General features: G+C 38.4%; 1 protein-coding gene across 2 annotated transcripts in view; it reads right to left on the bottom strand.

The window, feature by feature from the left end:
* Positions 1-25,480, bottom strand: part of SPTLC2 (serine palmitoyltransferase long chain base subunit 2) — a 69,371-nt gene that overhangs the window by 21,760 nt on the left and 22,131 nt on the right. For both annotated transcript variants that reach the window (XM_040558305.1, XM_040558307.1), the window contains exons 6-9: positions 22,285-22,378; positions 19,719-19,824; positions 18,625-18,844; positions 16,760-16,886 (exon numbers count right to left, since the gene is read on the bottom strand). In XM_040558305.1, coding sequence (XP_040414239.1) covers positions 16,760-16,886; positions 18,625-18,844; positions 19,719-19,824; positions 22,285-22,378 — 547 coding nt within the window. The remainder of the gene's footprint in view (positions 1-16,759; positions 16,887-18,624; positions 18,845-19,718; positions 19,825-22,284; positions 22,379-25,480) is intronic.

Here is a 25,480-nt window from a genome sequence, read left to right as displayed (position 1 = left end):
ACCAAAACTGCCTCTCCTCTCCAAGACCCTTGCAGACATTCCTGTTTAACAATCATCATTGGCTCAGACATATTTTTTGGCCAGAGCACAGAACTGAGCCTGAATGTATCACATAATTAGGCAGGTTAGAAGAAATAACACTTTGGCTGGGACAGCAAGAAACAGAAATAGCTGCCAGGAGGACCAATTAGCTAGCAAGCTGCCTAATATCACTCTGAACTTTTACTTATAGATGCAAACTGACTACTTGGCAAGTTTTCAGGAAAGGAACCTACCTCCCTGAAGCTACAGCAACCAACAAGCTTAAGTACTACCACTCCTTGAGGAAAAACCCTTTAATAATCTGCACTTTCCTTACTGCTGGGTGAGAACTACAGTAACAGTCCTTGGGTGGTAAAGTAAAGTAAATGGTGCCAATTACACTTGAAGTACACAAGATTTTCATCACCAGTTATTCCAGCTCTCCCTCAAGAGATTAAAGGAATTGAACCTGCAGCAAGAATTAGCTGCTGAAAAATCCCATGCACTATCTTACTTTCTGAAGTTTTCCCTTAGAGGTACATTTAAGAGACTTAAAAAGAAGCAAAAGCTTTTTGACCAATGACAGGGAAATACGTCATTTTCATAAACAATATATATCTCTTATTTTCTAAGAATCTGGACATGAGACATTTAAGTCACCATTGCTACCAAAAAGCTGCTGCCTGCCAGGGCCATGTGATTTATCACAACCAGATGGTGTGCTGTCAATAAAGGAGGGGCTGCTATCATTCCAGGGCAGAATAATTACCTTCCCTTTGAACCAAGGACAATGTTTTCAATAAAAACCCAAAGCTGTTTAATGCAACTTCCAGTCTGTCAGACTCCTACTGTGCAGCTCCAGGATTCATTAGACTCACAGAAGTGAAGGAGAACACTTGCTAAAAACATAGCACAATTCTCTCGTGGAAGACATTGATGGCATACAATTAAAAATAAACTTTTTTATTTTTAACTAAAGAGGCATTTTGAATAATCTTTAAAAGCTGTTCACATAGACTTCATCCACCACAAGTTTTACAAGGAAGTTAGCTGTTCTGCATTAAGCGGTCAATGACTTAGACAGCAATTTAAGTAAACCGTAGTAGATCATCACTGCTCTGGTGTGCAGTCCCTTCTGGCCCTGCATTATTACATCTCTAAAGCAGGAATAGCAACATTTATTCTTTGAGGAAGACTAGTAAGGGTCCTGAAACACAAAACTAAAGGCCAGCTAGTAAAAGAAGCTAGAAGGACCAACAGCTTTTCCTCTCTTCTAGACCAACACACCACTGGACACATCTGGAAACACACCCCAACTCTACTTGAGTAACTCAGAGATCTGGACCTTGCAGTGTAATTAAGCAAGTTATAGTACAACCAAACAGTACCTTGACTTTGAGCAATGCAAGAGACTGGATGAATTTCATTACATACTAAATTGCCCCTAGAGCGTCAAACTCTGCCAAATGAAAAGCAGTAATTATCTGAACACTCAAAGCAGTCTGCTTCCAAGCCAAATTTTGACTTTTGGCTTCCCCTTCTTTCAACGGTACATATTTAATGAAGTGGTTAAGAAACACATCCTCTTTTCACTAGAGCAGAACATTTTGTTCATCTTGGAAAGCTAGAGTAAGTATCAGGCCTGGGAAATGAAAGGTGAACTGCAAACCCAAGTTTGACCATTTCTAGGAACTGCATGTAACAGAACAGAATGGAAATGTTCACGTAGTTTTAATTCTAGGATGGCAAACAAAATATCTTGAAAGTGTTATTGAAAGATGCCTTAGCCCAACTCACTCTTGAGCAATCCTCTAACCAAGATCAAATCAACGTATTTTTATCTTCTTACAGCAGTTGGCTAAAGGATGCTACTCAGATTCTGTTTTACTTTACATATGAATTACAGCCTTAGAAGAAAAAGACAAAAAAGAGAGGAAAATAGAGAAGAAAAAGAATACCAAAACTGAAAAACACTGATGACTTTCTGCACATCTCAACTGACTCGCATTTCTGTACGTGATGTAACTAACTTCAGTAACTGTAGTCTGTGGCTGATGGCTTACCACCCAGAAGACTATAACTAATCAAAAAAGGTGGGAAAAAGATAATAACACAAGATCTCTCACTCCTCTAAGAAGCAGTTATGTGCATGAACAAAAAGCTTTACAAGGAAAAAAGTTGTAACCTTCTCTATATGAATAGGCAAGGGGTGATTTTACCCTAGGATAGTAGGGTCTTCAGTGGTCTTTATCAATGAATACATTCAGTGGGGGCATAATATAGAGGCAAACAGTAATAAGCTTCCATAGAGACAGAGATATAGAACTATTTCTATGAAGACTAACTCTTCTCAGAGTTTGAGCATTACTTGTATCTGTGCATTAGCTTTCAACGATAATTTTGCAGGCTATCCCAAAGACCACTCAACGTTGTGTGCCAACCCATACTGGGAATGCACAGACGCTCACAAGGTAAGGGCCACTGTTCATTTTCCGACACATGCCAGCTAAGTAGTCTTACCTTGATAATGAATCATTTATACTGTTCTTGTTTTGTACTATAGTGTTCTCTCAAGCTCTGCTGTATTACACGCAGTCTACTAAAAAAAATCTTCTGAGATCCCTGCCAGCTATAAAGCACTGGTGGTGCCACTGCTATTAAAGCTATTTTAATGAGAAAGTAATGAAAAGTTAAGTACATACTGCACTGTCAGAAACAAAGCAATCCAGTCAATCAAGCTAAAGGTAAGTGAAGCAGTGTATTGTTATACAAAGAAAACATTTTCAGAACTATCAATATTAATTAGTGCATGTTAGTTACAAAAAGACACAAAGAAGCACAGGCTATGCAGATGATCAGCTGCTAATTATGTCATCACTTACACCAGGGCAGAACTGCATAAATATATGACTATATATAAGACTATAAGTGACTAAAGAAGTGATACCAGTTTCTAATTAACACTATATTAAATAATTAACAACAAATGTGTCTGAACAGTCTTGCTGTAGGTTTTGCTATGACTTCCTTTCAGTTTGCACTGTATATTTCCTAATTAATCTGAATTTTCTAAAGCCAGCAACTGAATTAATCCATTTTATTAATTGAAACTCCCTGGTCCTTCTTGCCACACAGTTGGAATGACATTTGTATTGAGATGTCACTAAATTAAACAAGGAAAACATAACACAATGCAATTTTGCTGAGCTAAGTCCAGTGAACTTTACTAGAGCTCTGGGGAGTTCAGACTTCTAAAGGCTCCACACTGGTTTATGAAATCATGGGTATAAAAATAGAATTTTCAAAAAAAAGAGATTTTCAGCGTTGTGACAAGAAACAGCCGATAACTCATTCTCAAAATTTGTCGATGTATTCTTTCAAATCTCTCTCATTCAAAATATTATTCCAAAATAGGAACACCACAATTCTTTGGTACAGCCAAAAGACAGGATTATTTGTAATTTAATATGGAAACATTTCAGCTGTCATAATACCAGGATAATTCCTATGTAAGCCTGGCATTCAAGACATGCCATATATTTGTCACTGAAGCAAGTGCATTTTTTTGCCCTTATATATGGACCATTGGATGATATGCTGCCCAGAACAGTACCCCCTCCCACGCATTTGCTCTCACATTACCAAAGAGATTATTGGCCCTCTGAATCTAGAGCTTGTAAGTCAGACCATTTCTTTCCACAAGGCACCATACAGTCCTCTGGAGTTCACAGCTAAAGGGACTCCAACAGCCTATTCTGGCTGTGAACAATTCAGAAAAAATATATGTTTACATTTGTAAGCCTTTAAAAAAAAGATAGTAAGAACCATTGGGTTTGGAGCAGTAACCTTCACAAGGTTTTATACTTGGGCTACAGTGCTGCTTTTTTTCTTGATTTGAAAAGCTGCCCTTTACTTCTATATAGATAGAGACACACACCAGGGATGCGGAGCCATTAGCATCTCAGACTCCCTGTGTGATAATTAGAGGAAATGATTTGCTGACCTCAAGCAGTCTTTGAAGTCTGCCAAAGGAGTAGCCAAAGAAAAGGGAAGGATTATTCAGCACAATATACCATCCCTTAGGTCTGCCTCTGCAAAAAGCTCTGCTGCACAGATTCTTCTGTCAAAACCTAGAAATACCTGGGCTGCCAAAAAAAGTGAAGTTATAGGCAGTGTTCAAGGACTGCAGAGAAGAAGAGTTTACGTATCAGTGTTTTATCTTACCCTAATTGCTTTGCAGAAGCCTGAATTAACACTAAAAAACCCTATAGATCTGTTTAAAAAACTCAGCATGATCCCATTCACATTTACACTAACTTTTATTTTATGTAAAATAGGATGCAAACTAAAATGAATTGCTCACATTGCTTATTATCAGCAGCACACAGATTTTAAAGGTACATAAATTACCAAATACTAGATACATATTGCCATAAGTAATCTGAGTTAACCATGTAAGAGAAACACATCCTCAAACATAATGCCAACAAACTTGTATTTATTCCAAGAACTCAGTCTCAAGAGATGGGAGAGTATAATATAATCTTGACATCTCTATGCATATTAAACAAACGTTTTTCAAAGACTTGTGAAAGTACTTTCTGCTGACAAGGTTGCTGGTGCCACCAGGTTCCTTAAAGATTGCAAGAATACAAAAACCAAGTTTAGCCTGTATATGCTTAATTTTTTATTTTTTATTTTTCAGTAGTAACTACAATGTTATATCAGGTCAAAAATCACTCTAGAAATAGAAGATGTCTACTTTTGCATAGTGTTTTTCAACTTTTTCTTTTTAAGTTCACACAATGGAGAAAAATACCCTATGTTCAGTGTGAACTCCTCACAGGAAATCCATCTAGATTGAAGCAGGAGAATGTCTTTGGTGAAGGATTGATCTCGTCCAAGGCAAAGAAAAACAAAAAATAAAACTCCTATCACCTGCTGTGAATGTCTGTCAGAAACACACAAGCCCCATTCCACATAAAGGAAAATTCAAGATAATGCCTGGTCTGACAGAACTGATCAAAAGTTATCCATCAACAGTATTGTAGCATAAAAAAGAGCAAGAAAGTGACAGCACGTGTCTGGGTGTCTAAATAAATAAGACCAAACACAAAGCTATTTCACATACAAAGGACTGCATGGGAAGAACAACTTGGTTGCATGGCCACATCTCCTTTGCTGATGTTTTTTAAGTCCTGTACATAACACGCTGTAGTGACAGACCGGGCTCCTGAAGGGAACCAGTGGCAGTCAAGGGTCACCCTAACTCCATCTCTGTAAGTCATCACATGTTTTTTCACAAAGAACTTTCCCAGGAGCTTAATTTCTACTGAAAACAGCTTATTTCTAGAATATAACTAAATAGAGTAGCTATGCAGACAGCATCAAGTAACTGTCCTATAAGAGAAATTGAGAACAAAAAAAAAAAATCACACTACTAGCTCAGCAGATCCTTCAGCTAGTGTCAGAATGAAGCTAAGGAACAGCAGTATTGCCTGAAGCAAGTAAATTTATTTGCACAGGTGAATCTAAAAAGCAATTTGTGAATCACAGTGAAATAATTCACAAGAGTAGCATTTTTCCATGATTGTGTTATGTTTAGCTGTTCATTCACATTTAATTACACTTTGTTAACCAACTCGTTACACAGCTGCAATTCACTGCATCCTAATAGTTATGATTTACAGACATCTTTATTTTGAATACAAAAAGCATTGGTTCAGATGGATCCATAACTGTAAAGAATGCAGATAGGGCTATCACTCCAGAGCAAAGAAATTAAGTTTGTGTTGCCTGGGTACATGTAATTATCTAATTCTGTATATTAACTGCTGCAAGGATTTGTGGGGACTAGTATTAACACTACTTACAAACAAGTTGCATATGAAATGCATAGTCATGAAAATAACATTCGGTCATTACAAAGACAGCTGTAAATATCCTGCTTGACAGCTATTCTTGTGCCTTGCTGAGACAAAAGGGAAGAGAAGTGTTTGCTGATCAGACTGTTCTTCTAAACTAGTCATGAAGCCTCTATGGTAAAGAGGAGAAAAACACAGAAGAAACCTACAGTTTCAGTAAAAATTAACTTGCCAGACTAATGGGATTCTAGAGAAAAGAAAGCATTTTAAAACTTTCTTTTGGTACCTTGGACACCAGAACTTAAAACGCACATCTCTGCTCTTAAAACCTCATGAATAAGACAAAGCATCAGTGAGGAAGAGGCAGAAGGAAACAGAATCAAACCTTTGTAGAACACAAATAGGTTGGCAGGCCTTTATGGCTGAAGTCGCCAAGAGAAAGAACATCAGGAACACATACAAACACCACATTTCTTTACAAGCTAAGGAATGTGCAAGCTTTGACAAAGCATGTTATATAAAGGATGTTTATAATCGACATCCATGGAGACAGTTCAGTAGCTTTACAACGTAGCAACAACGAGTGCTAACTATATTTACCATCTGTTTTGTGCAGACTGTTTTGTACAATGGAAGCCAGTATCAAAACTAATTTTTCTTTGGGATTTTAAACAGCAACACAAGCAGGATGAGAAATGCTCTTTGCCTTTATAGTACAAGAGAAGATGATCAAGGGTATGGCCTCTTCATGCTTTTCAACCAGGAGGATGTGTTGCAAATAAATTGGTAGTCACCTAGGTTAAACTAACATCACTAACTGCCTTTACTCATTGTAAAATATCACGAAGACATGAAATACCATACAGAACCAGATGGACTATCACCTCTGGCTGAATATCTGCCGTAAGAACAGCCAGTCAGCCCACTTCCACATTGCATGACATCTATAATCAAAATGAAAGATACATCCAGTAAGGAACATGTATTCAATTTTAGCCTAAGTGTTAGAAGAACAAAAGAGCATTCTAAGAAATCCTTTTATCTCCAAAGCTCACTTACAGTGCGGCAGTATAAAATTTCTTCTGAACTGTACACCTCAGAGAGAACAAAAGCTACTGTACTGCTGTATATTGTTAGTGGTATTGCTGCCATGCTACTGTCACGCTGGAGCTTATTCTACATCGTGTAGCATAGATGTTCTCTACTTATATTACAGCACTAGAAATAGTGTAAACTACATTATTTTTCACCCAAAAGTATAGAAAAAAGCTGTACTGCACACCACCTTTTCCAAGTAAAGGCGCAGTACTGAAGTTTAACAGGTCTGATCTACACGGACAATGATGTAAAGAAAAAGGCACTAGAAACACTCCACATCAGATATCATTATAGGAAAAACACAAACGTGCACGCATTGTACAGGCCTCATTGCCACACGTTAACCTACACTCGAACCTAAAGGGAAGTCATTGAGTCATTTACAACCTAATTTAGAAAAAAATCTTTCTGTGATAGGATCTTCCCAAATTCCCCTATACCAGCCTTTGAACAACCTTTTAATCTCACTGAGTACATCAAGAACTTTGATAATCTACGTGTTTTCCCCGTTGTCTCCCACCTCTTTGTACAGACGCTGTTCTACCTGCTTCCCCTCAGCGTCTCTGTTACTGCTTCAGCAGAACTCAGTTCGTCAGCTTCTGACCTTTTTCAGACCTGCAGGACACAACTTTAAAACACTGCTTCATCTGAAAGAGCTGGCCACCATTCAATACATAAATTTTGCTATTCAAGGTACACCTGTGTGACACTTCTAGGAGGTAATAAAACTTTACACTAGGAAGAATTTATACAGATAACTGAAGTGGCTCATCTATCCTTTTACAAACTTAACCCAAACTGCTCCTTTTGCAAATAATTTCAGTACCTCTCATCTTTCAAATGTACTTTTTCCTTCTGTAAGCAGTAAGACCACTGCTAATACTGAGGGCATCTCAACTGGGCCTGTTGAACTAAGATTTTGTAAAGTTTGAGAAAAATGAAAAAACAAGAGATACAATGACAATGTAAAATGAACAAATGAATCAAAGACTTTGTTTTGTTTAACAGTTCTAGCAGTGAAGTTGCACAGTAAGCATACTCTGTACCATGTGGCTGCCAAGGGCTATTTTCTTTGCCAAGATTTAGCAGAGTAGACAATCTCGAACATGGTTTTGATTTTCACAAAACTGTACTTGTAAAAGAAGAATCAAGCTTTACGGTGTCCAGATAAACAGCAAAGCAATTCTTCTCATCTTGAATTATAAAGTACAAGAACAGTCTTCAGGGAAAAGACTCCCAGTGGAATACAGTTTGTAGAGTTTTAGGGAGAGTGCATTACTTATCAACAGTATTAACATTTATTCTGAGAATATACTTATCCGGTCATTAAGGCAGATCTAAGGCAACCATAAACACTGGAATACTGTCTTCTGGCCAAGCTGAACAGAAGTCAGCTCCACAAAGAAATGATATCAGGAGCACTACGAAACAGGTTCCATGTGCTTGAGATAATAACAACATGAAGTTGTTCCGCCCTACACAAAGTAAGCTCTTACCAGTAACTGATAACATAAAATACTACGAGAAGAACATTTTGTGTTAGCACTTACGCTGAAAATCCAGGAAAAACTGGTGGATGGATCACTTCTACTGATAATCTCTTGGTAGAAGGATCCATCAAGGTATAAGGAGAGTGAACAGAAGAGTCCTAAATACCATCCTAAATACCCACTTTTTCTCAGTGGTACTAGATGGGACACCATGCAATGGAGCACAGTAGATGCATATAGCTGAGAAGTTCATCTCATAATCAGAGCTACGGCCTGCAAATCTGCCACCACGCCAGAGCCATGTCTGCTTATGTGCCTGTTACAGCAGCCATAATTGTCCTACTCCAGGGCACTCAGATTTACTCTAAAAGTCTGCAACACTTTCAACAGGAACAGTGGTGAGCATTCCCATGTTAGTAAGTTGTATTTGGCAAGCAGCTCCTGGTAGCCTGCCACCTGGAACTGCACAGTGGAAGAAGAGTAGGCTTTGTGCCTGAAAAGGCCCAAACCCTGGAGGCCTCGTCTCTGCTGTGACTTTTATAGACTTGCTTTTCCTGTGCTGCTATATTTTCCATGGATCCTAGAGAGATCAAAGCTCTGCATATAAAACCCACAACTGTCTCTGCAATGCCAGGTCCTGAACAAAAAGAACTTGTCAGTAATATAGCAATGACCCTAGAAAAGACAATTTATTCAGTAAAGATCGAAGGTACTCAGTATTCTGCTTCCAGCTTTTAGTACAGTTACTCTGTGAATGTATCAAATCTGTTTGCACAGATTACCTTAGTTCTGAAGATGTTAGTAACAGGGCAAATGAGTTCTCCACTACCAGATGTTAGTAACAGGGCAAATGAGTTCTCCACTACCCGTTCAGGGCCTGATTTGTGTAACACATTTATACAATACAAAGTTGACTAGTAGGAAGGCAAACTTGGAAGTCTGAAAAAGCTTCACAACAATTTTACTATTGTTGTTGTTTTTAAATCCCAAATAGTAGCCATAAATGAACAGCTAAGAACCCTCAGGCACTGCTAGCCAACATGAGCATGAGAAGTGCTCATGTTCTGTAATGTATTTCCCCCATGCAAACAGCCTTGCACCTGCAACTTTTTCACTAAGCAACGGTTGGGTAACAACCTGCTCATTAATACAAGCTTATCCATGGCAGCAAGAAACTCTACAGGTTTATCTTGTTCTTCACAAGCCAATTCATCCTTACCTGAACCCTACTGTTGAAGTTATACTACAACAGAACCTGAATGATCTTCACATGGTCTCAAATCACTTCATTGGCTCTTAAAACACATTAATTGGCATAAAGGTTTTCCAGCCAGCTCCTCCCTTCAAAGATTAAATCTGTACTATCTAATAACATTTATTAATTCTGGGACATGAGCAAACATCTGCACACCAGTAGGAGTTTAAGTACACATCTTAGATTGTCCAGATTGTTCATGTTTGGCAATCTGCAGTAGATCAACTACAATGAAGTGAAATGGCATGAGTTGACAGGTTTTGATGTAAAATGCGACTGGCACCATAAGAAAATAGGTGAAGACGGCATTTCAACTGGTCTACGAGACCCACCATAGCCTAATATACCTGCTCACGGAAAGGCTTTCAGTTCCAGGTATGTTTCCAAAGAAGATAGTAACATTTACATCACATGCACTTCACAGATCCAAGTTTTTCCACATGTCTATACATTACAGACACTGTAAGAGTAGTATTTTATTTATTTATATATACATACACACTTTTCTATGTAGAAAACTGCTGCAGTTGCAAGGACTGTTGATAGAAAGTGGTGCTTATGCAGGTCATTCAGGTATTTAAAAACAAAAAACTTCTAAAAAACACTAAATTACGTGTCATACTGTGAACCACAAACTCAATTTTGCACTAGCCCTAAGAGTGCACATCACCTCATACATGCTTACTTCTGTTCAAATGCTTTATTTTGACATTCATGCTAAGATACATTTTAGTCACACTGCTGTTGACAATATATGCTAGTGAGCTGCTGCCCAGTATTTTCTCCTTTCCCAGTACGAGCAGTATACTAGAAACATACTGTAGAAGTGTGGCACCTCAAGTGTTAGAGAGGAAAAAGATACCCATCCATTTCATGTCAAATGTAGTGTACAAAATAAAGCAAAGTGGAATTACTTCAGCAAAACCACATTCCTAGTTGTATTTCTGCTGTGACAGATCAGTGTTTAGGCTACGCAGATAGAGAATGACAGCTTGCACCTGAACAGAAATAGCATGAACTGGAACATTATTAGAACAAAGCGGGTGTACAGTTATAAAGCTTTATGAGCTCTTGTACAAACACCACCCACAACGTTGATTAAAGTCCAGAAGAAGAGGCACTGAAGAATTCTCACATTCCAATGCAAAACACAAAGGGTACAGCTCTGTTAATGTCTGTAAACAGTCTTCAAAGCACCAAGGCTGAAGGATTTCTCCTTCCTAGCCCAGGTTACAGCAATTTTTCTGGAGACTTGCCATGCATTGTGGGAGGGAGCAAGGGATGCAGCAACAAGCTGGATTTAAAAGATCCCCAGCTGGAAGCACAAATACAGAGAGTGATGTTTAAAACTGTCAGTCCCCTGGAGAGAAGCAGGAAACTCTCTTTATGACCCCCAGAGTATTTGTTTTTCCAACAGTTTCCCAGCTCAGCTTGAGATTCTCAAGGGCAGCAACAAAAACTTTGCTCAAATTAGTTTTGACTGGTCCCCGGGTTCCCAAGGTGATAATTTAACACCTCATTAACAAGTGCATTATTGGAGGAAATTCAAATGAACCGATTTTAATGCTAATTGAATGTTTTCAACCTCAGCCTGCACAAGGAGTATTTATTCCCCTTTCAAGTAGAGCAGCAGCCACTGCTTCTATTTGCACATCTACTGCTAACAACGACAAAGGACAAACTTCATTTACAAATATTCTGTAAACCATGTAAAATTCTATACCAAGTAGTATAGTATCAGCTATTCCTTCATTACTGTTTACATTTTATATTTGCATATACTTATGGCTGATCTTCAGAAGGAAAAGAAGATTATTTATTTATTTATTTTCACAGAACACCTGACTTGAGGAAACCTACAGATGAGGCAGCTGAGTTAACTATAGAGGTCATATGTTCACTTGAGGGCCTGATTAACCACACAGAGGTTAAAACACCAATTGCAGTCTCTTCTCCCCTAGAACTTACGCAGACCAGGCTTAGTTCTGTTTCCAAGATGCTTCTCCCAGTGCATATTAACAGTGTAACAATGACCCAGACTTCTGAACTGGTGAGTTATGCTCAGTTCTCTGCAAACACAGCTATGCATCCTTATTCCTGTTGGCTATGATTTAACTACCTCTTCTGATTTAACTCACTCAAGTTTGTTCCATGCAGCAACGGCAAGATTAGAAACCAACTTTTTTTTTTTTTAACTTATAACTGAGAAGATGTACTACAAGCTTTTCATATCTGAGGTGCTAAGATGTCAAATCCCTATCCAGCTATGTGCAGTTAACCACCTAGCCTTCAAAAATCAATTGTTTCTGACAGTTTAGCAGCTGGGATGAATATGCAACTTCCACCTCCATTGCCTGCAACATTAGAGCTATGGAGGATAATAAACCTTACGTTCTATACAGTGCTGCAGCCAACGTTCAAACAAATTTGAAGTGTCACCTTGTGCAAAGTCTCTCCACGACTAATTCTATACATGCTATTTTAGTATTGCATGGATTGAGTGCGGGATATTTGCCTCCTGAAAATGAGACAGTTGACAGTAAGCTTGTTATAAGCATCAATGTACATATTTACTATTACTAAGTTAATGCCCATGGACATGCAAGGAAGTAGATCACCTTTTTTTTACAAGCTATTAACAGAGGCAGCTTTAGTTCAAACTTAAAGCACTCCTAGATTTAATGCTCACCTTCATTTTTTAATACACAGGAGAGTAAACTAAGTTTCATCTCTGAAGGAGGTTAACCAGTCCCTAGACCGGTTTCATCTTGCATGTTTTGATTTGCCCATGTCTCAGTCTGGTTACTTTATGATTTTTTCCTATTTGCCCCCAGCAATGTTATCAGGACAACAAACAGGCTGGGTCCTGAACACCAACAATAGAAGCAGAACCCCAGTTGCACAGGAGATATTGCTAGCTCTTACACAAGTGGCAGAAAGGAGCCGACCAGACTGCCTGTCCTACTGAGTTTGTAACAGTGAAAAATCCAGCTTTCAACTCAAATCAAACAACTGAAGCTGAAAAATTCATCAAGGCAAATTAAGTACTTAATATCATAAAACCTAACAATGTCTAATTTATCAGGACAAGCATCGAGCTGGGTCATTTTCCCCACAGTCAATTTAAATAACCCAAACAGCACATGAATGGTAACAATCAAGCAGCCCTCCACTATGCATTTCCAGAGCCCCATTCCAGGAATCAATTTTGTCATCCTTGTGTATACTGACTGTGACCCCCAAAAAGCTGCTTATTAAGTCTTTTTTTAATTGCTATTATTGTTAAGAAAGCTCATTCATCTATAAAACCATCTACAGTTCATTCATCTTTGTGACTGAAAACAGAGAAAGAGAAGCATTCACAGAACTGCTGACAAGCTTCCGCAACACTTGCCTGTCTATAATTCAGCTATATTGACTTTGAAGTGGAGAACCAGCTCAAAAAATTCACTCTTGTTGAAAGAATGAATAGCAGAACAGCTGAGGTTGGCAGGGACCTCTGAAGATCATCCAGTCCAACCCCCCTGCTGAGCAGGATCACCCAGAGTACATTACTCAGGATGGCATCCAGGGCAGGTTTTGAGTATCTCTAGAGAAGGAGACTCCACAACCTCTTTGGGCAACCTGTTCCAGTGCTCTGTCACCCTCACAGTAAAGAAGTGCCCTCAAAGAAATTTTCTCCATCTCTTCTCTTCACTCTAGTCTACTATATATCAAAGTCAAACGCGATGATATGTGAAATATCCATGTATATTATCACTGGAGAGTTCCCTGAAGACATGCTGTGTGCCCAAGACATTCACCACACTCAAGGATGGTTCTGCTGAAGAAGTTCTCAAAGCGATCACAAATCAAGTATGCTTTGTTCAAGACCATACAACGGTCTTCAAGCCAAGTAAGCGTAAGAGAACTAACGCCAAGCAGAACAGGAGAAACATACGACATTGATCTAATAGTGTAGAGGACTTTCAGAAGCAGTACTGGAAGTATCATTACCAAGAACCCATGACATGGCTCTGCCATCACGTCAGCTGTTGAAGTGTTTTTTGTAGTCTGGATGAAGGGGCAAGCAATATACTTGTATTCATGTATAAAAACGTTCCCATATCTGTCTTCAGAGAGACTGAGGTTTGCTAGTCACTTACATTCATCAACAGTACCTAGAATTACCAGAGCAGTTTGAACAGAAATCAAGACACAAGAGGCCACTGTCCTAATCCAGGTGGCACTCTGGCATGCTATCAGTCCTATGTTCTCTGAGAACAGCCACTTAGCTTTTCATAGCATCTGTATTTTGTCTGTGCTGCCTCTTACAAATGCCTTACTTAGTCACTGGCAGCTTGCTAGAAAGATCTGAAAGTAGATATTTTTCTTTTATAGTTATGTAAAGTTTTAGTAACTACAGTGCTTTACACTGTAAGCTCAGAGCCTCCACATATTTTACTAGATTCAGAAATAGTGTAAAATAAAGAAGAAAATTACTTTATTATTGCAAATTAATAAATAAAAAAAATCTTTTGTCCTCAAACTAATTACTTCCTATTACTTATTCCTCATCTACAGACCATCTCAATCTGATACCACAATTTCCAAAGGCTTGATGTCATGGAGAAAGGTTACTTTTATGAGTAGTATGTGGTGAAAAGAAACAGGTAGACAAAGTAGCAACAAAGACTGTTTTCAAGCAGGCATTCCTGAGGTCATTAAAAGAGTTAGCTGTGAATCAACACAGGGTTGGGAGCTAGCTAACAGTCTACTGTTCTGATTCCAGCTCCAACTCCTGTGCCATTGGAAAATAATTGTCCTTTCTTAGTTTATTTGGATCCATTAGTTCAGCTTGACTAATTTGAAAGCAGTAAATTTTTTGTAATACTTGGTTGATTCAGAGCTGCTTAACAGTGACCCAGCTTAACACTATTTCTCTGCTTGTTTGCCTTCCACATTTAACACCTCTCATCAGCACTACTCTACTTTAGACTTACTTGTGGTCAAACAGATTGCAGACAGCAGTCCTTCAAAGCCCCACCCCATAATTCCACAGAATCAAGAGATGTTTTTCAGCCAAAGCTCTTAAACAAGGAAAAGATTTTGTCATGCTGTCACTAAGCAGCTGTTCAATTCACACAATTACACTTCAGCCGACTTCATCTGAAGAAAATGCTTATGAAGTATTACTATCTTTAAAGTCTCTAAGAAATTAAAAAAAACATCACTGGGAAACAGAACAGCACAAAAAAGGAACAGAAAAACTCTTTCAGGCAGGGATCATCCTAGGAGGTGCCTAGATTACCTGAAGGCTGTTAGATAATTAAGACAGACCATAAGACTTTCATGATAGCTGTAGCTGAGAAACCCTGAGTACGAGTAGATGGGACTTTGGCTTCCCATTTTGGCTTTCTTGTGGAAAAAACAAAAAACAATAAAACTCACACAAATGTGAAACACAGAGGCTTCCTTGAAATGACACAGCTTTCAAACGCTAAAACCACTTTTTTTTTTTTCAATAGAAAGTGGCTAGGACTTCTGGTACTCCTTAGCACCAAGCTAGTATATAGGTTGACATGCATATTGAGAACATGACAACAAGAAAAAGGCCTTTTGAGTTTAAGGCGTTTTTTGCCAGATTGGTTCCGGATCTAGTTCTGTTTTCAGCTCAGATGGATTTTGATGGCAGAACAGCAGGAGAAAAGCCTAGAACAGAAGTTGCTTCCATTCTCACAGCTTGAATGAGCATTACATTGTAGCCTCAGAAAGGGGCAAAAATGCCTTAGTTTGTAACTGGTTTCTGTTTGGAATATTCACATTCCTTGCTTCCCACTTCATTAAGCAAAACAGATATTGGAAGAAACCCAAAACAAGCAATGCTTGAGTAGACCACAAACTCTTGGCAAATCTTTAGCTAGAAAGAGCTCTGTCATTTGTAAGAAGATGGCAAGTCCCAGCTCTTTGGCATAATTTTTCATGTAGTTTGAAGCTTGGTTAATATCTGTTCTGAAGGCACTACTCGGGACAACTCTTGGCAGGTACAGGTAACCCACATCAACTAAATTGTAGCGCAGATACAAGCTGCTGCCTGGTTGTACTTGCCTCATGAATGACTTCTCTATTGAGCAACCACCAACACCTATTGCTGGCACTAAGCCTCTTCTCAGATAATGCAAGCAAATGAAATGAAACCTGTTATAACAGAAGAGTTCTTAATTATTTGTGCAGCAAACTTTTTCACTGTTGGAGTTATCTGTCAGGTTAGTTGGTCAGGTGACCCACGTTCAAAAGCAAATACAGTTCTTCAGTGTACACCACCACCTCGTGGCCAGATGCCTGAAACTCCTATAATTGAATATATTAAGGCACTTGAATTCTAAAAGCATCTGAAACAAAAAACCATGAAGAAATCCTCGGCAAACTACCGACTTTGAAACTCAAGACTTACACAGACCTCCCCTTTCTTATTTCCATCCTGAGAAAGTAAAACTGAATCAAGAAATCTGAATGTGCCTTCCCCAGTGTATTGTCTACCGATCTTGAAAACTGCCTATAGCTCAAGTGAAAAGCAGTTTCAAAAACATCCTCATATTTACTTTAACCAATGTGCAAGCATCAAGTTATACTAGAAATAAGTTATACTAGAAATGAAAATCAAAACCATCGCCCCCTACAGTAACTACGACTGAAATACACAACAAAATACTCTGAAAGCAATCTAAAGGATAGGCAAATAACAAAGGACAGAAGAATAGGAAGAACAAGAGGGAGACCTAGAAAAGCTAGACAGAACAAAAAATCAATTGGAGACAATACTGTCTCGTGTAACACTAAGATGACTTACCTTTAAATGTTAGTTCTTTATACCTTTATTAAGTTGATCTGCTAAGCAAGATCTTAAATTGTTTTGTCGCTCCGAAGACTCAAAGTCTACGTGAACTAACAGATAATTATGAATGTGTACACTGAATGAGTTATCTGTCAAAGCGAGGTAGGGGTTCTGTTTGGTGTCCCCCTTCCACATGCTTAGTGTTCGAAAGACTCACCAAAAGTTGTACCATCTTCACCCATAATGCACTTCATGGAGGTGATGATTTGCTCCACAACAGGAGGTGACAATGATGTTGCATACACAGCACTGTGAGAGTACGTCCTGAGGTAATCAATCAGCTCCTAGTAAAACAAAAGAGGCCATCAGACATTGCTTTCCCAGCATGCAAGAGAAATGCTTTAACCACACACTAAAGTGGGCCACTACTACAACGAACCTCTTCCAGAACATCCTAGAAGAGAACAGGTAGCTCAAGGATTTATTTTATATTATAAGTAATAAGCGGCTGAAGTGCAGACAGGGACATGACAATCCATAATTATGTCACAGGGCAAGAATATCCATTGATCAAAGACAAATGACTATGACAGACTTGTTTAGCTAACAATACCGGCATTAGATTGCAAGAAGGTGTTTGCATTACTCAAGCTGTGTGCAAGGCCATGTTTCAAGAGTGTTTATTGTAACAGTGGGAATATAAAACAAGTGAAATAGTAGGGAGCAGGATCTATGAGTACTTATGTATCATGCTCAATATAATTGTTTCCCCACAAAAGTCACCAAACAGGGCACAGGTCACAAAATACTTTCTCCTATTTACCAGCACAATATAAATTACATCTGCTGCTTTATTTAAGAGTGCAAGAACCTCAGACTACCACTCCTGCACTTCCCAGATAAATGTACCTTCTAGATCTGTTGGAGGATAAACACAGGTCGTATGGGAACAAAGTACAAACATACCATAGATCTAGGCTGCTTGTTGTTTTAACTGTAACAAAACCCTCTATAATAGCTAGACCACTCCAGTAAAATACCATAAAAAACAGTACAAATGCCAGGACAGATTCTGCTGTCATAAAATTAATAAGATCACCCTGTTGATAGCATAAACTCTGAACGTATTATAAAAACGTGGAAGTGCTCAATTTTATATTGCTGTCTGCATGGAATCAGAGTTAAATAAAAGTAAGTTGTAAAGGGATTTTGAAATAAACCAGGTAGGAAGATTTAAGGCCTCTTATTTCTGAAGCTCTCTCTTAAACACAGTTCGTAAAATACAGCCATGAAGGACTCCTGGCTGCTCCACCTTATGCCAAGGGAGTTAATCCCACTGGCTCACTGTCTTGGAAAAAGAATAATATGGTGCTTTGTTCTGGGGAAGATGTCAGAGTCATTTTTGTCCAACTGGAGTAAACTATTAAAGAGGAGCATCTGCAAGTCCCATATCTATTTGGATGAAGTAATTGTCACTATTAGCATCTAAGGAATTATTGTCCTGAAAGGGAAATGGTAGAGGATAAGAAATGGCAAGGATATAAGGAAGGGGACACATGTAACTGTCTATACCACCCCTCCCTAAAAGGAGGAGTTTGACAACTGGCAACACTTTCTAGCAGAACATTACTACAGAGATGGCTCAAAAAAAAAAGTGTCTTTTTCAAAGGAAAACTGTTCAAGTCCAGAGGGAATCAAATCCACCAGGCTAAGCTAAGAAGGGGATTTTCCACCAGATGAGCTAAAGAACTTTAGTTTTTGGCATTCTTCCTGCTACTCTCATTAGAAGTAACGTTGAAAAATTCCTGCTTCCTGGTTCCTAACACTTCCTAAAAAGATTTTACACCCCGACTGTACATTCTGCAAACTGAGCTCATCACTGACCACATGGGATCTATAAAATTGAGGTATTTTATTAGACTAGGCTCTTCCGCATTGCAGTCTTTCACCGTACTAGACAGCATGTAAAATTATGAAGCAAATGGACGATCAGGGCAACTTGAGAAACAAATCAATGTTGAAATGCTTAGTGAAGCAATCCACCATCAGCCTGAAACAGCCATGACGTTTCCAGCATTTTACCTTCTTGCCCCCAATGTATCCTCCAGCAGCTCCAAAGCTTTTGGTGAATGTTCCCATCATAACATCCACATCTTCAGGATTAAGTCCAAAATACTCCACTACACCCCGGCCACTGGGACCCAGGGCACCTATACTGTGAGCCTCATCAAGGTACAGATAGGATTTGTACTTCTTCTTAAGGGCAATCACTTCAGGTAAACGGACAATGGATCCCTCCATACTGTTGAGAAACAGAAATTTATTTTAAGTTGATTTAATGGTTGGGACCTCTTTCTAGAGCCCCAAATCACTAAACTTGCATTTTCCCCCCACTCTCATTAACTGTGATAACATAAGAATGGCTATACACGTTTACATTCTGCAGAGAAATGAAAAATACATCCTCTTTGCACCTAATGTCCAGGTAACTATATTCTACTTGTTTAACTTCTCTGGGATGTTGACATACTGAATAAATAGTAGCAGCAACAGTAAGTTAGAGGCAAAGGAATGTGTTCAGTGATTATTTTACAAAGATAACCTTTTTACTTCCACCCTCATGTCAGTATTCTGATCTGCCATCTTATTTACCTATTGTTTTTAGATCTAAGAGCTGACTAGGCTTTCAAAAACAACACTCCAAAACACCCCATTTTGTGCTGAAGCTCACCGTGATTTAAACACTTAACACGACTAAGCCTACTACATACTCCTACTCACTCAGAAAAAAAATATTCTATTTGCGTAATTCCATGCACTAGCATCATCTAGTGAGCACAGAAATAATGGAATAGACAAGCGAATTAAGACCTCAGCTCTGATATAAATAATCAATTTAGATCACTGATATAAATAATCAACTTAGATCAGCTTCTACAGTCTGATCAAGATGTGGGCAACACTGTGACAACGCCATGTGCAGCTACAATACTAGCAACACAATGTCCAGGATGTGAAATATACATACCTCAGCTTAAATCTCACACGTGAGATTCATGAAATAACTATGTAAGTGGTTAACGTTGTTTGATTTGACAAATTTGACAACGGAACTCAAATACTAAGCAGCTAGATCTCATGTGCAGGGTCTCAGGAATATAAAGAATAGTTTGTACCTGTATATTCCTTCCACCAAGATAAGGATTTTTTTCCAGGGCCTCCGTGTACGAGGTTGCCCATGCACAATAGCATCTTTGAGCAGCTTCTCCAGGCTTTGCATATCTGCACCAGAAATTACTGTTAAATGGTACCAAAACAGCTACTGGCTTGAACTTTGACAATGACTAAAGATAGCAATACCACAGAAACACATAAATTGGTCCAGTGGGGAGGACGGACCATACATAAGTCAATAAGCATGAACTTCATCTAGCTGCGGGCCTATAGGTGAGATTAAAGGGAATGGGTGACTATGAACTGCAAAGAAGAATTTGACCATCCCAAGTTAGAAGTACAAAGCAGCAAGTGAGGGGAGGGGTGAGGGGAAAAAAGGAAAAAAAGGCATTTAGTTATTAGGAAGAGAGAAAGCAATTTATGGAGCAAGAGTGTCCTTGTGGATAGAAATAAGTCAAAGAACAACAAGTTCAAGGATGATCAAAGAAGATAAATAGAAGACAGACCAAAGTGCAGAACAAGGAAAGCAAGTGTACTTCTACGTCACTTCTGTTTAGAAGCTGAAGAGACTACACATGTGGAACAGGAAGCTACTAAAAACAAACGGAAAGGGAGAAAAAAGGAAGAGCCAGGGTGGGGATGATGACAATGCTCAGCATATCAGAAACTAGACAGAAGGTACTGTTAGTTGCCATGTAATCTGAAACCTTATTAACCTCAGCTAAAAACTTCATATAATCCAAGGAGATCTGACAGAGTAATGTGAGCAAATACATACACCTGAAATCAATCCTGGAAAGGAGAGGGGCAGGGGAAGCACTGAGGAAGAAAAGGAGATGGGAGTAATCCAACTACAGTAGTTAAAATGTTGAGTAATAGATAGAAACACTAGGACATGAAAAAGAGCACAAGCAATCATGAAAAGATGATGGGTAAACTAGAGCAGGTGTAGCAGCAAGAGCAGCTTATGAACTAGAACTAGACTAGAAATTCAAAAAATAGTTCAAGTTACTGTTGGAAGATAGTGTTCAGGAAAAGATGAAGTCAACGGTCTCCAACATATCTCTCAAAGAAGAAAGGATGAAAGAAAGGATGAGTTTAGCGCAGTTACGGAGCACACTAGAATAAAATACTTCTGCTCTAATCTCTCAGAGAAGGGAGGTCTGAGAACTAGGTCTGACCTTAATAAACAGGACAAACTGCAGAACGAGGTAAAAAAATGAAAATTTCTAAAAACTGTATGAATGAAGCCAATAACATCTCAGCAAAATGAAATGAATTAAAGCAGGATAGAATATAACAGGAGTAGTACTGAGAACACATGCAGTTTATTGCTTGCATTTTGCCTTCTGATTCTGATGTGTTACTCCATTCTCTTCCAAAGATCCACACCATCTATAAAGCTTCTAAAATATCCCATAATCTCACCATTACTAGTTTGTACCCCATGCCCACACACTATCTATCCCTCCATATAATAACGGAGCCTCTAAATCCCTCACAGAATGCATTTGTCACAGGTGTTCTCTGAATTGCTGGAACTGGACACGACATTCAGAAGTATGCTTACACAAATGCAGAAGCTGAACGCAAAGTTTTTATGATCTTGCCCAGCAATTAAGCAATGCTGCAATCAAGGCTAATGACAAACCAAAAAAAATATCAAGCATTACCAGTACACTCTACACTTTAAGAAAAAGTCTTCAAACAACAGAGAACAAGAAAAACAAAAGAAACAAGAAAAACAGTAGAAGACTCACTATCAGGTAGGACAAAGAAAAAAAGAATTACAGAAACCCAAGCTTTGCTACCTCCACCAGAGGTTTCAAAGCAAGTCATCATGATCTCAGAGAATGATAATATTAAAAGAGAAGCTAAAGAATGAAGGTAGTGGCTTTATGAATTAAGGAGAAGCCAGTACTTCTTTCACTGAGAATAGAAAGAAAATTATTTTTAAATCTGAGAATTATTCTAAATCTCTCCTTTGGAGGAGGCTGAAAGTAGCAAAACGATAACTAAGTATTTGTTTCCAAAATACACAAAACAAGTAATCCAGTTAAATTAATCTATGCCTCACGTCCTGAAACACCCTTTGTAATTACATTGTACGAACACATAGCTCTCAAGCTTAGCATTTGTATTCTTAACGTTTTACCCTTTGGCTAAAAACTTTACTTGTTTCCCAAATTGTAATTTAGACCACTACAAGACCACATTACTATATGACTTTGACTGTTAGATGAGTCTAACTATGCTGAGCTATCAAAGTAACAAGAAGCCATGTTAGAACTCTACTGCCCCTGACTGCCAAAGAGCAAAATGTTCCTTTTCACATGCAGAGATGTAAGCCAGCACAGCTTCATGATAAAAGTGATACTAGTTGAGACTGAATACATGAGGGATTTCCAATCCACCATGATTAAACAGTAAGTAGCAGCAGTCTTCTGACCTTTCAGGTAACCAGCAATTGATTTCCTTGCATGAAATTTGATTTCCAACTATTAGAAGATAAGACGGATCTGACCCATAGCCCCTGCAGAAAGGCAGAGTCCACCATTTTATACTTACTGTTGTGCTTAAAGATTCTAATAGTTGCTCCTGACAGTCTTGCTCCAAGCACTAGTGATGCATGATTCAGTTCATCACTCAAAATTAGACAGCCCTGAATTAGAAGGAGAAAAAGGAAGATATTGGAAAGGTTATGTTTTGTAGTCAAACATACAACACCATTCAGATCTGAACTGCACATAAATCATTTAAGAACAAAAAAAAAAGAACTCCAACATAAATGTAGCTGGTTCAGGCAAGACTGGCAAAGAAACAATTTGCAGCCTTAGTATGGCAAATGAAAATACACTGTTGTTCTTACTTAAAGAATTTCTTAAATTTCACTATCTAGAAAACCTGCAGCTGAGCATGCCTGAATGTTTCATGATGACTATCAGCACTCATCTTCCTATACAGCCAGGTAAAACAGAGCATAGCAGCTTGCCACAGTTCACTTGGCAAGCCCACAGCGGTGTTAAGAAATAAAATCCAGGGCACTGAGTTCCTAGATTAATGACTTCATCACTAAGCTGCATTGTTTCTTACATTCAAAGGTAATCACTGACTAAACCTGTGTTCAGAGTGGTTACAAAAAGCCTAATTTTCTTTAACGACCAGAATTATCAAGTGCTTTGTAGATTGAGGTAACGTGCAAGAGACAGTAACAGGAAAGCAAAAGTAAAGAGAAATTCCAAAGTTTCCTGAAGCCCTTAACCATTACATTTATTATTTTTCCAAAAAAGGGAATATATATTCTTGAAAAGATACCTTAATTGGACATGACTGTTTTGAAAGCAGCAACAATTACACATCAATAGCTGATACAGTGCCTACAATTACAGCTGATCAATGCCTACAGTTACGAAATGTGGTAGCACAGACAATAGGAGTATTTTCTCCACAATAAGGGAAATTTTGCACTTCAATTGCAATGTATCTAGAAGCATTCTACATTCTTGGAAAACCTGAGACTGGTCTTCCCCATGAACGGCACTAAATCTTAAGTGTTCCAACTACTGTTACAAGAAAGGTTCACCCTGCATATTTTGGAGACTAACATAAGCAGCATGGAAGTCTCCAACTAGTATTTGCTATTTGGAACAGGACATGAGCATGTATACTATGTCACAGGGTATTCCTGTTAAACACAACTATAACAGCTGAATAAACCAGTACTAGCATCCTTCTTAAATGGTAAGAAGTAGGAAAAAAATGATAGATTAAAAAAAGATGATGAGATTAATAGTCTAGAACAGGCTTCTCCATAAGTACCCATATGAGTGGTTGGTAGAGAAAGAAGATGCAACGAATTGTTGAGTAGCCCTTTATTTGACCCTCTATAGCAGAAGGACATTCAATTAGACCAAAAATAAATAAATAAAACTGAAGCAGAAGTAAAGAATCTAATAATTCATGCTTCTCAAGAAAGGACAAAGTATCAAAGAAATCACTGGTTCGGTACAGCAATAGTAATGTAGGTACAATAATGTATTTAAAACAGAGGAGTGATGCTATCACAATGATAAGGCTTTGGTTGCATTTATCAGCCAACTTACATTTGAGAGAGTAGCTAGGTGACTAACACTAATTGGGGATCACACTACAGGTATCAAGAGCAATATATGCCAGTAAAGATCCCACAACTTGCGTCCTACAAAGCAGAAATGAGAACTTAAGTGAAAGCCACATTTTACGACAAAGTGCTATATAAATGACTTGTGGAATTCAGACCTGAGCACTTAATTTCAAACTGACTATACACGGAAGTTAATTTGGTTGGTTTCCTAACAACCAAAGTAAGATCCTTCGAGCACCATTGCTTTAACTCCACTATCTAGCCTCTGTCAGTCCAAAGCTATGATGCAAAGCTCTGTGCTAAAGGCAGTACAGTATGCTATTATTAGCTAGTTACTGTAACAAGATTAATGACACTTACTTCAAATTAGGCAAGTTTTGTAGCCTAGCATTCTCTCAGTCCAATGACTTCTGACTATATAATCCTTAAGTCCCACATTACCTGTTGTCCACGCTCACCATACTTGGCAGTGACTGTACGAAGCAGCTGATCACTTGTCTGTTTAACAGTGGGTCTCCTGTTGAAGACCACCAGGTGCAGAAAGACCTGGTTTTAGTGATGCTTTAACAGTGCTAAAATACAACTTCCAACGTATACCTAGCTGTACCTCTTTTCAACATTTGCTTAGTAGAAGTTACTGTTGACAAGGCACACTGCACAAAGCCTGGGTGATGCTGATGAAGCTTTTGGATTCTTTTGGTTGACCACATTACAGGGGTAGAGTAAAATCCTAGAATTGTCGGGTCATATTTGTTGCTATTAAGAGTGGATTACATAGCAATGTAAGTCACGTATATAAGGATTCTGCAGAGCAAAAACAGAACTGGTAGTCCAGTAATACATACACAAATAACTTTATTGCAATGGCTTGTGTTTTAAGCTAATTAGTAAGTTTTAATATAATTGCCCAGATATAATGTAAATAATTAGTTTCAAGTTGTATTAGTGACTGCCAAAGAAACAACTCCTGGCCAAATGATATTGTCATTACTGATTATATTTGTAATAAGTAATATGTAATAAACGTCCAAGAACTCATGTTCCAAGAAATTTTGTACCCCAAAAATCTATCTAGGACATGCAGAAAAACACAAACAGTCATGAGATGAGAGCCCAAAAGTTTAATCAAGCACAGGAGTCCTTCGGCTTCACTGAAGACTGACAAAGCATTGAAAAAACAGGCTATGCACACCCAGCCAATCATATACTGGGTGGTGCCAGAACTCAAGATTTGATTTATGTGAGTTTTTATTTGCAGACAATGAAGAAATCAAAATTGCAGCAAGGAGCAATGTTGGGCAGCCAAATGAAAACGCATTTAGTGAATGTTCCAAACCATTAAAGGGTTCATTTGACAGGAACTCTTTTCTTCCGAAGAGAACATTTTCTGTTTGGAGTATTCACTTGAGTATTAGGGCATTTCTAAGGTTATGAGGCAAAAACTTCTTACTACTTCAAATAAAGTGCGCAAAAACTAAGTAGGCTTATTACTAACACAGTGCAGATTGTTGTATCCATCTGAACATGAAAAGAGCTGGATTATTAAACGTGCAAGTCCTGCATGAAAACAGCTACAATACATACCTTGGTATTTACTGTTCAGATTCTTTCAGTGATTGTAAAAAACAGTTAAAGTTCAAA

Source organism: Cygnus olor, chromosome 5 (assembly GCF_009769625.2).
Source record: "Cygnus olor isolate bCygOlo1 chromosome 5, bCygOlo1.pri.v2, whole genome shotgun sequence".
Taxonomy (NCBI): Eukaryota; Metazoa; Chordata; class Aves; order Anseriformes; family Anatidae; genus Cygnus; species Cygnus olor.
This window is presented reverse-complemented; position numbering and strand designations above follow the sequence as displayed.